A 12229-nucleotide genomic window follows, 5' to 3' on the forward strand; every position below is an offset into this window, starting at 1 on the left:
CTCTCATCTGCAGAGAGCGTTTCTAAGCTATGTGGACAAGCCGGTCCTCATTAGTTCTCTCATTAGACTGACTGTGTACTCAGTAGGAGACTCAAGTGTTGACAGATAGAGGTCTGGAAATCATCCTATATGATACTACAGATAGATAGAGGTCTGGAAATCATCCTACATGATACTACAGATAGATAGAGGTCTGGAAATCATCCTACATGATACTACAGATAGATAGAGGTCTGGAAATCATCCTATATGATACTACAGATAGATAGAGGTTTAGTTATCATCCTCTATGATACTACAGATCCTGGAGTAAAATGTATGGAGTAAAAAGTGCAAAACATTCTTAAGGAATGTAGTGAAGTAAAAGTAGGCAAAAATTATTAATAGTAAAGTACAGATACCCCCAAAAACGACTTAAGTAGCACCTTAAGTAAAAATACTTTAAGTACTTTACACCACTGTCATTAGCTCAATTCATTATCTCAACTGGATGAGTGTCTGCTAAATTATTCAAATTACCACAGCTACCAAAACGTCAAATTTAACTTTGATGAGATCTGATTGGTCAACTCTCCTCTCTTTCTCTCTGCTTTCTCCTCTTTCTCTCTCCTCCTTCGTCTCTCTATCCTCCTCTTTCTATTGCCTCCCTCCTCTCTCTTCTCAGCCTGTGTGGTTGGTAGTTCCAGAAGGGCATTGAGTTGTGTCCTATGACAACCACACAACAACAACAGCAGCAAGGGTATTCATCTCTGACAGGTCTAATTCACTCAATCAAGGTATGTAATACACAAGTACGGTGGCCCACAGGGGACATCCTACTACAGATTCACAATGAGGCTGCAGGTATAACAGTGGAGGTGGACTCAGAGCAGCACCACAAATTGGTCTTCAGTCCAACACACATCACCAGTCTACTGAAGAGAGACAGTTGGATCCAGTCTGTGGTAAGACCAGGTTAGACTTAGTTTACGCAGTATGTAGTTGTACCATGTTAGACTATACAGTATGTGGGTTCAACAGGTAAGAGTTATTCTAATGGAGGGAACGTGAAACCAATATCAGCTTTACAGTGCTATTCCTTGGATATTCATTAGAATTGTTTAACTGTGTCTGAGGTAAAATTTCAAATGGATTCTATTTTATACTTTGTTGTCAGTTAAAATAATTGTATTCTTAGTTTTTTAAATATAATTACATAAGAAATAGACAATTGAACTTGAATATTTACCTTGTCCTGGTGATGTTTCACTCATTGCAATGTCTCAACAGGTGACTAAAAAAACAGTAATGTATTTATTTTATATTTCCACAGATTATTACGAGCCAGGAGGAATCACTGATGACACCACCAGTCAGGATGAGTTACCTGACCTTTGACCCTAACCAGACAGAGAACATTGACACCATTATCCGACCCCCTTACTTCTTCATCAGTGGTTTCATCGACATCCCCCACATGAAGTACTATTACATCTTCCTCTGCTTCGTATACATCATCTCTCTGGTTAGTCCATAGCCCTGGTCTACGATGTTACAAACTAGTTCTGGTCCAGGCTGTTACTAACTAGCTGTAGTCAAGGCTGTTACAAACTAGCTCTCAACCAGGTTGTTACAAACCAGCTCTGGTCCATGCTGTTACAAACTAGCTGTGGTCCATGCTGTTACAAACTAGCTCTGGTCCAGGGCGTTACAAACTAGCTGTGGCCCTGGCTGTTACTAACTAGCTGTGGTCCAGGCTGTTACTAACTAGCTCTGGTCCAGGCTGTTACTAACTAGCTGTAGTCCACACTGTTACTAGCTAGTTGTGGTCCAGGGTGTTACGTACGGCCAGGGTCAGCTAGTTGAGCCTGTAAGTAAGCATTTCATTGTAAGGTCTACACCTGTTTTTTTCGGCACACGTGACAAATAAACAATGATTTGATTTGATCCACTCTATTAACTAGAAAAGGTTTCACTTTCCTATCGAAAGCACATCTTTTTTGAACTTAAGAAAACCTGATATGGTGTAGGATCATTTCAGCTGGGGGCATGTAAGCGCCACCCATAGTCAACGGCAAAATGAATTTACCTGTATAAACATTTTGGGTTATGGTTTCTCCTGTGTGTGTGTGCGTGTATTGGGTCTAGATGGGCAACACCTTTGTCATGATGGTTATCTACATGGACAGCAGTCTCCACAGGTAATCAGTCCTCTTTTATCTCAGTGGTAATAATACAGCATAATTCTACCTTTATTGGCCTATATTTGTGCAGTCCCAGAACCCAACCAGATGAACCACAACAGACACAACACAAGCTGAAGCAACACAGGGCTCTGACTGCTAGTTAACTCCTTTTAGATTCCCCTCATCAGCTCTGGATTTCAACTGTATCCCTGATTACCGGCAATGCCTCTCAATAAGGCTTCTGAATGAAAACCACCATTAGGTCCAGCTGGATGGTCTATAGTTGATTCTGAATGAAAACCACCATTAGGACCAGCTGGATGGTCTATAGTTGATTCTGAATGAAAACCACCATTAGGTCAGCTGAATGGTCTATAGTTGATTCTGAATGAAAACCACCATTAGGTCCAGCTGGATGGTCTATAGTTGATAACTTACACATTACAGATGACAGTTTAAAGATGTTTAAGATTTGCACTTTTTGTCTACTGACTGATTATATTTACTTTCTCTGTAATTGTCTATTGCACATACAAACATTTCCCCATGGAGATAATTAAGTCAGGATCTTACCTTACAGCCCCAAGTACATTGCTGTGTTCAACCTGGCCTTCACAGACGTGTGTGGCAGCACTGCCATGGTCCCCAAGGTCCTGGATATGTTCCTGTTCAGCAGACAGCTCATCTCCTACAACCAGTGCCTCACTAGCCTCTTCTTCATCTTCCTCTTCCTCACCATGCAGTCCTTCAACCTCACCATCCTCTCCTACGACAGACTGGTGGCCATCTGCTGCCCACTCAGGTCTCAGATAATACATAAAACCAAATTGTTTAATAAAATACAATTTAAAAGGCCTTCATAATTGCCCCTTGTGTGATAATAATGTATCTGCTTTCACTGACAATTCAACCTGATATATGAATACACTGCATCTAAAGTCCTTGTTAACAGCTTCTTTCCGCTGTCCATGTAGGTACCATATGATGGTGACTCACAGGTCCATGTTCCAGCTGACGGGTGCTGCCTGGGCGTTTGCTGTGTTCATGGTGTTGCTGGCTGTGTGCCTCATCACCCGACTCTCCTTCTGCCGGTAGGTGGCTGAGGAGGTGAACCTGTTGCCGAAAGGTTACCGGTTTGAATCCCGGGCCGGGTGCTGGGGGAAAAATAAGTTAGCAGTTGATCACTGTAACATGTGAACAATGAAGATGTATTGTATTGTAGGTCTCTGGTGATCAACAGCTACTTCTGTGACCACGGTCCCCTGTTCCGTCTGGCGGCCCCCTGTTCTGATGTGGTCCCTAACATAGTGATGTCATATGTCAACCCCAGTATAGTCCTCTTTATCCCCATGGTCTTCATCATATCATCATACATCTGTATCACACACGCCCTGTTCACCATCACACTGCCCCAGGACAGGTGAGAAGTCATACTGATCAGAGTCAGAGATTTAGACAGATATTTTGTTTATATACCTAAACATATAGTTCTGATATTGATTGTTGTGCCGTCTCAGATATACACTACAGGACCAAAAGTATGTGGACACCTGCTCGTCATACATCTCATTCTAAAATCATGGGCATTAATATGGAGTTGGTCCCCCATTTGCTGCTATAACAGCCTCCATTCTTCTGGGAGTGCGTTCCACTAGATGTTGGAACATTGCAGCGAGGACTTGCTTCCATTCAGCCACAAGAGCTTTACTGATGTCGGATGCTGATGTTGGGCGATTAGGCCTGGCTTGCAGTCGGCGTTCCATTTCATCCCAAAGGTGTTCGATGGGGTTGAGGTTAGGGCTCTGTGGAAGCTAGTCAAGTTCTTCCACACTGATTTCGACAAACCACTTCTGTATGGACCTCGCTTTGTGCACTGGGGTATTGTCATGCTGAAACAGGAAAGGGCCTTCTCCAAACTGTTGTCACAAAGTTGGAAGCACAGAATCCAGAATGTCATTGTATCCTGTAGCGTTAAGATTTCCCTTCACTGGAACTAAGGGGTCTAGCCCGAACCATGAAAAACAGCCCCAGACCGTTAATCGTCCTCCACCAAACTTTACAGTCGGAACTATGCATTGGGGCAGGTAGCATTCTCCTGCAATCTGCCAAACCCAGATTCGTCCATCGGACTGCCAGATGATGAAGCGTGATTCATCACTCAAGAGAACATGTTTCCACTGCTCTAGAGTCCAATATCTGCGAGTTTTACAGCACTCCAGGAGACACTGCTCCTCCTTACCACGCTGCTTGGTCCTTTTTTGGTGGGTAGTTCTGTAACGATTGTCTAACTCTTCTGATGAGGAATATGAAAGATCGGACCAAAACGCAACGTGGTAAGTGTCCATGTTACTTTAATAGAACAGAACACGAAAATACAAAAATAACAAAGTGAAATCACAATGAAAATCGAAACAGTCCTGAATGGTGAAACACAAAACAGGAAACAACTACCCACAAACACAGGTGGGAACAGGCTAGCTAAGTATGGTTCTCAATCAGAGACAACAATTGACAGCTGCATCTGATTGGGAACCATACCAGGCCAAACAAAGAAATACAAAACATAGAACAAAACATAGAATGCCCACCCCAACTCACGCCCTGACCAAACCAAATTAGAGACATAGAAAAGAAACTAAGGTCAGAACGTGACAACTTGGCATTGATCACAGTGAGCATAGGCTTGTTTGCGGTTGATTAGCCATGGAAACCCGTTTCATGAAGCTCCCGAAGAACAGTTAATTACTTCCAGAGGCAGTTTGAAACCCAGTAGTGAGGACAGACGATTTTTACGTGCTACATTACTCGGCGGTCCCGTTCTGTGAGCTTGTGTTGCCTACCACTTTGTGGCTGAGCCGTTCTTGCTCCTAGACGTTGCCAATCTCCAATAACAACACCTACAGTTGACCGGGGCAGCTCTAGCAGGGCAGAAATTTTACAAACTGACTGGTTGGAAAGATAGCATCCTATGACAGTGCCAAATTGAAAATCACTGATCTCTTAATTAAGTCCGTTCTATCGCCAATGCTTGTCCATGGAGATTGCATGGCTGAGTGCTCTATTTTATACACTTTTAGCTGCATCCACTAATTTGAAGGGGTGTCCATATACCTTTGTATATATAGTGTATGTTGTTCTAGTGATAAATGCTGGAAATACTGAGAATGAACTGGATAGGTGATGACTTACTGTACTGACACTTTTGTCCTTTTCTTTCTCTCTGTCTCTCTCTCTCTCTGTCTCTCCCCCTCTCTCCCTCTTTCCTTCCCTCTCAACTTCTCTCGCTTTCCCTCTCTCTACTTCTCTCTCCCTCTCTGTCCTTCCCTAATTTTCTCTCTCCCTCTCTCTCTCTCTCTCTCCCTCAGAGTCAGAGCCTTGAAGACGTGTACCTCACACCTGATACTTGTAGCCATATTCTACCTGCCTATACATTTTACATACTTCCTTCACCCAATCATACCAACCAACGCCCGGATCATCAACCTCTCCCTGACCTCGGTGCTGCCATCCATGCTAAACCCCATCATATATGTTCTGAAGACAGAGGAGTTTAAGGAATCGGCCAAGAAGCTGCTTAGTAAAAGAGGAGCCCAGAGACCTGTGATGCCGATCCAATCAACATGAAGTGTTACTATTTATTTATATCTCTATTTGACTTGTTTTTGATTGAAATGCTGTGTAAGATGTACTGTATCTGCCATAGTGAATAGTTGTTGTTTCAATTAAATGAAAAATTAAGTTTTTCTTAAATGAAATATTTATATTATTTTGGCGATATTTTATTTTATTTATTTTTATTTTACCAGGTAAGTTGACTGAGAACACGTTCTCATTTGCAGCAACGACCTGGGGAATAGTTACAGGGAAGAGGAGGGGGATGAATGAGCCAATTGTAAACTGGGGATTATTAGGTGACCATGATGGTTGAGGGCCAGATTGGGAATTTAGCCAGGACACCGGGGTTAACACCCCTACTCTTACGATAAGTGCCATGGGATCTTTAATGACCTCAGAGAGTCAGGACACCCGTTTAACGTCCCATCCGAAAGACGGCACCCTACACAGGGCAGTGTCACTGCCCTGGGGCATTGGGATATTTTTTAGACCAGAGGAAAGAGTGCCTCCTACTGGCCCTCCAACACCACTTCCAGCAGCATCTGGTCTCCCATCCAGGGACTGACCAGGACCAACCCTGCTTAGCTTCAGAAGCAAGCAAGCCAGCAGTGGTATGCAGGGTGGTATGGCTTTAAAGCCATACAGAAAATGTCATAATAAAAAGGCTGGATAAAACCCTAATACAAATCAAATATATCTATAAAGCCCCTTCTACATCTCAGTTTCACAAAGTGCTCAACAAGCAGAAGGAGAAGCAGTACATTAGAACCAGGAGAAACACCCTAGAAGGAGCAACACCCTAGAAGGAGCAACACCCTAGGAGGAGCAACACCCTAGGAGGAGCAACACCCTAGAGAGGAACCAGGCTCGGATGGGAGGCCCGGGGGAGTAGTTTGGGGGATGCATTCTACTATAATATCTCTTACAGTACCAGGGTTGACCTGAGTGACCTGTTGACACCCAGGTGAGTGTTTGGCCCAGGTGAGTGTCCATCCCTGTTGGCTAGAGAAGCTACCATATAGATATCTATGTCAGCCAACCCCTGCATGATGACTTCACCATAGACGTCCTATAACCAGGGCTTGAATTCAGGGGGATTGTGGGCGTATGCCATACCCTTGTTAAAGAAAAGGGCAAAAACATACCTCTTGATAGCTTAAGATTTTGAAGGTGAAAACATGTACCTGATTATATAAAGCAATATATGACGATGATCTTGGACTTCAAATCAAGTAGTCAAGTTAATTCAACGTTCAAAGCATCCTCATTTCACCTGACTTGAGACTTGGATTTGATTTTAATTCCATCTTGGTCATAGACCTAAGCCTCCCAGGATTACAATGACCAATGAACTGTTTTAACAGCTGTTTTAACTAAAGAAAACTACCCAGGGGCGCATGCCCACAGTCAAGAGATGTTGAGATTGTCTAGCCCGGCTGGTTTTTAGGGGTCCAGATTTTGCAGCTCTTTCAGAACATCAGCTGACTGGATTTGGAAGAAGGAGAAATGGGGGAGGCTTGGGCGAGTTGCTGTGGAGGGTGCAGCGCTGTTGACCGGGGTAGCGGTAGCCAGGTGGAAAGCATGGCCAGCCGTAGAAAAATGCTTATTGAAATTCTCAATTATAGTGGATTTATCGGTGGTAACAGTGTTTCCTAGCCTCAGTGCAGTGAGCAGCTTGGAGGAGGTGCTCTTATTCTCCATGGACTTTACAGTGTCCCAGAACTTTTTGTAGTTTGTACTACATGATGCAAATTTCTGCTTGAAAAAGCTAGCATTAGCTTTCCTGACTGCCTGTGTATATTTGTTCCTATCTTCCCTGAAAAGTTGCATATCACGGGGGCTGTTCAATGCTAATGCAGTACGCCACATGATGTTGTTGTGCTGGTCAAGGGCAGTCAGGTCTGGAGAGAACCAAGGGTTGTATCTGTTCCTGGTTGAACATTTTTAAATGGGGCATGCTTATTTAAGATGGTGAGAAAGGCACTTTTAAAGAATAACCAGGCATCCTCTACTGACGGGATGAGGTCAATATCCTTCCAGGATACCCGGGCTGGGTCGATTAGGAAGGCCTGCTCGCTGAAATGTTTTAGGGAACATTTGACAGTGATGAGGGGTGGTCGTTTGACCGCAGACCCATTACGGATGCAGCCAATGAGGCAGTGATCGCCGAGATCTTGGTTGAAGACAGCAGAAGTGTATTTGGAGGGCAAGTTGGTTAGGATGATATCTATGAGGGTGCCCGTGTTTACAGATTTGGGGTTGTACCTGGTGGGTTCATTGATAATTTGTGGGAGATTGAGGGCGTCAAGCTTAGATTGTAGGATGGCTGGGGTGTTAAGCATGTCACAGATTAGGTCACCTAGCAGCACGAGCTCTGAGGATAGATGGGGGGGCAATCAATTCACATATGGTGTCCAGGGCACAGCTGAGGGGGGGGTCTATAACAAGCGGCAATGGTGAGAGACTTGTTTCTGGAAAGATGGATTTTTAAAAGTAAAAGCTCGAATTGTTTGGGTACAGACCTGGATAGTAAGACAGAACTCAGCAGGCTATCTCTGCAGTAGATTGCAACACCAATCCCTTTGGCAGTTCTATCTTGTCGGAAAATGTTATAGTTAGGGATGGAAATTTCAGGGTTTTGGGTGGTTTTCCTTAGCCAGGATTCAGACACAGCTAAGACATCCAGGTTGGCAGACTGTGCTAAAGCAGTGAATAAAGCAAACTTAGGGAGTAGGCTTCTAATGTTAACATGCATGAAACCAGGGCTTTTACGGTTACAGAAGTCAACAAATGAGAGCACCTGGGGAGTGGAGCTAGGCACTGCAGGTTCTGGATTAACCTTTACATCACCAGAGGAACAGAGGAGGAGTAGGATAAGGGTACGGCTAAAGGCTATATGAACTGGCCGTCTAGCACGTTCGGAACAGAGAGTAAAAGGAGCAGGTTTCTGGGCACGATAGTATAGATTCAAGGCATAATGTAGACAATGGTATGGTAGGGATAGAGTGCATTGGAGGTAAATCTAGGTATTGAGTAATGATGAGAGTGATATAGTCTCTAGAGATGTTTAAATTAGGTGATGTTATTGCATATGTGGGAGGTAGAACAACATGGTTGGTTAAGGCATATTGAGCAGGGCTAGAGGCCCTACAGTGAAATAAGACAGTAATCACTAACCAGGACAGTAATGGACAAGGCATATTGATATTAGGGGGAGGCATGCGTGGCCAAGTGATCGTACGGTCCAGTGAGTGGTTAGGCTGGCTGGAACACGGCAATTCAGACAGTTAGCAGGCCGGAGCTAGCAAGCTAGCAGAAGGGCCTTAGAGGGACATTGCGATGGAGGAAAGTCTGTTTTTGCCTCCTCGTGCACCTCCCTAGCCGGGAGATGGGCCTAGCATGGGCTAGCTCCAGGCAAATTGGTGCTTGCTCCGTAATGGAATCGTTAGCCAGGAGTAGTCAACCCAGGTTGCGGTTAGCTAGCTGCGATGATCCAGATGAAAAGGTTCAGAGTTTGCGGTAGGAATCCGGGGATAGGGAGAGAAAAATAGGTCCGGTATGCTCTGGTTTGAAACGCGTTGTGCGAACTAGCGAGAGCTTTCTGAGCTAAAGGTTAGCTGATGACCAATAGCAGTGGTTAGCTGACTGATAGATGGTAGCTAGTTAGCTGGCTAGCTTCAGTTGAGGGATTCCAATTCCGAGGTAAATAGAAATACTTGAGAAAAAAAAACAGATCCACACCACATTGGATGAGGCGGTTTGAAGGAGACTATTTCCTTGAGGTTTAGGAAAAATAATTTTAAAAGAATGCGAAGAAAAATAAATAAAAAGCTATATACATGGGACACGACAGGACAAAGACAAAGACATCTGACTGCTACGCCACTGTTCACTGCAAGAGTTTGCCCACCGACGTTGTTCTAACAACTGTTATCTTCAACTTAGGGACGTCGTAGTCTTCAACCTGACAGACCTGTGTGTCTCATCCCTAAGCTCATAGAGACCTTTCTGTTTGAGAAGCAGTACATCTCCAACCAGGTCTGTCTCAGTAGCATGTTCTTTGTCTATTTCTTCATGACTCTCCAGTCTCTCTCTACATAATATCATACCCCCAAGATGTGCTAACCTCTCACCATTACAATCAGGGGAGGTTACCACTTTTGTGGGGGTATGATATTTGTGAGTCTATAACTTTCTCACTCATTGTAATTCACGGTTAATTCAGTATTATACACATACATGATAGCATCCACATTCATGTAGACGTGTTTAGTAACATATTCTATTCTTATTTACAATAAAAGTAACCCCAAAAGGATGCTATTGGATTGTGTAGAAATGCAGGAAATTAGCTTTAGATGCACAAAAAATACTGAGGGAGGAACCCCCAGAGCCCCCGCCAGGTTATGTCCCACTCACTTCTAAAGCCAAAGATGCGCCCCTGGTTTCAGAGGTACTGGAACCTGCACGCCTGGCACAGAAGATCATACCACGCTCAAAGTCTCTTAGGTCACTCGTTTCTCCCATTCTAACGTTCAATCGAATGGTAACAATGCCTCGATGCCTCGATGCCTGTCTGCCTGCTTTATATAGCAAGCCACGGCCACATGACTCACTTGTGTAGGAGCTAACCATTTTAGTGAACGGGGTGCTGTACCTGATAAACTGGCCACTGAGTTTAAATGTAATATTCATATACTTACTAAAGACAGAGGAAGACAGAGGAATTCTTGGAGTCTATTAGGTGAACACAGCTGTCGCTCGATGAGAGGTTGGGGTGTGATTGACTCTTGTTATTGATATTGATTATTGTACTGCAATGTTGAGGGAGCTATCACAACCATTTCACTACACCTTTTATACTGGGTGTAAACTGTGTACATGACGATATGGAGAGCTACACACCTCAGTATGAAAATAATTGGATAAATAAAATACTTTCAAGATAAAACGTTTTTCCCACATTCATCCTCGTCTCTCATTTTAATGTGACTGTGAGAGTGTGGCTGTCTTTGATACATGTCCTTCAACTCAGAGGACACTGAGGTCATACTGCCCCCCTCTGGCTAGTGTCTGTAATAACATGTGGGACTTTACTGGAGGCCCTGTGCTGAACTACACAAAAAGGGGGAATTTGATTGGTAGAAGTTAAAATAAGATAAAAATGTCCAATGACAGTGATCTATTCAGTTGTACTTGTCAAATAAATATATTCACATCAAATGTGTCCTGCCAATACAGGAAACTGAAGGCACCCTCAATCTCTTGGCAACAACACACACCCATCCACAACCAATGCTTTACAGATAGGAAACAACACACACCCATCCACAACCAATGCTTTATAGATAGTAAGTTTTTTTTTAATGTGAATGTTGTGTTCTTTCAAGAAAAACACACACATCACAGGAGGCTGGTGCCACCTTAATTTGGGAGAATGGGCTTGTGTTAATGACTGGAGTGAAATCAGTGGAATGGTATCAAATACATCAAACACGTGTTTGATGTTCTTCCTTTATGCTGTTGATATCTGCTGTTGATATGCTGTTGATATGTTGTTGATATGCTGTTGATATCTGCTGTTGATATGCTGTTGATATGTTGTTGATATGTTGTTGATATGCTGTTGATATGTTGTTGATATGCTGTTGATATCTGCTGTTGATATGTTGTTGACATGCTGTTGATATCTGCTGTTGATATGTTGTTGACATGCTGTTGATATCTGCTGTTGATATGCTGTTGATATGCTGTTGATATCTGCTGTTGATATCTGCTGTTGATATCTGCTGTTGATATGCTGTTGATATGCTGTTGATATTTCCATCAGTCCAGATGCAGAAGGAAAAAAATAAGTATGGGGCCAAAAGTCTGAGAGTAGATATCACATCTTCATGTTCCCAAAGTGACCCATCTATTGCCTGTGACGCACACCAAGGATGCAGAACGAGTGTTCTAGAGCAAAGTCTTAGAGAAGGTTCTACATCCACTCATCTCACTTCAGTCTCTCGGTGGACCCACTCTCCCCAAGTAGACCCCAAACGGCCATTATATTTTAATTTCATTTATAAGTTAATACAAACTCACCACAATACTTACATTGTACATAAGTGGCAGTCTTTCTTCAATGACATAATCCACAGACTGTTGGTACATTAGGAGAGAAGTTGGATCTTATAAGCCCTAAAAAGGCATAACGCCTCAAAGCACAAAGAAGTACTTTGTGTTTTCTGTTAAATGTCTTCTCAGCACACATGTTCACACGCTCTATATACACTACATGATCAAAAGTATGTGGACACCTGCTCGTCGAACATCTCATTACAAAATCATGGCCATTAATATGGAGTTGGTACCCCCGTTGCTGCTATAACAGCCTCCGCTATTCTGGGAAGGCTTTCGGCTAAATGTTGGAACATCTCTGCGAGGACTTGCATCCATTCAGCCAC

At 43.4% G+C, this 12229-nt stretch overlaps 1 protein-coding gene across 1 annotated transcript; it reads left to right on the forward strand.

The window, feature by feature from the left end:
• Positions 1 to 361: 361 nt before the first annotated feature.
• Positions 362 to 5903, forward strand: LOC129842882 (olfactory receptor 1361-like). Its single transcript, XM_055911579.1, has 6 exons — positions 362 to 1504; positions 2128 to 2180; positions 2746 to 2967; positions 3140 to 3256; positions 3388 to 3585; positions 5531 to 5903. Exons 1-6 carry the CDS (start codon positions 1340 to 1342, stop codon positions 5787 to 5789), a joined length of 1014 nt encoding a protein of 337 aa, XP_055767554.1. The 5' UTR covers positions 362 to 1339; the 3' UTR covers positions 5790 to 5903.
• The last annotated feature ends 6326 nt before the right edge of the window (positions 5904 to 12229 follow it).

This window comes from Salvelinus fontinalis, unplaced genomic scaffold (assembly GCF_029448725.1).
Source record: "Salvelinus fontinalis isolate EN_2023a unplaced genomic scaffold, ASM2944872v1 scaffold_0073, whole genome shotgun sequence".
NCBI lineage: Eukaryota > Metazoa > Chordata > Actinopteri > Salmoniformes > Salmonidae > Salvelinus > Salvelinus fontinalis.

What these genes read in the sequence shown, in the direction of transcription:
- LOC129842882 (XM_055911579.1), top strand. Translation starts at nt 1,340, where the DNA reads ATGACACCACCAGTCAGGATGAGTTACCTGACCTTTGACCCTAACCAG. An exon ending in ATGGACAGCAGTCTCCACAG is followed by an intron (nt 2,181 to 2,745) that starts GTAATCAGTCCT and finishes CTTACCTTACAG; the next exon opens with CCCCAAGTACATTGCTGTGT. An exon ending in ACCCGACTCTCCTTCTGCCG is followed by an intron (nt 3,257 to 3,387) that starts GTAGGTGGCTGA and finishes ATTGTATTGTAG; the next exon opens with GTCTCTGGTGATCAACAGCT.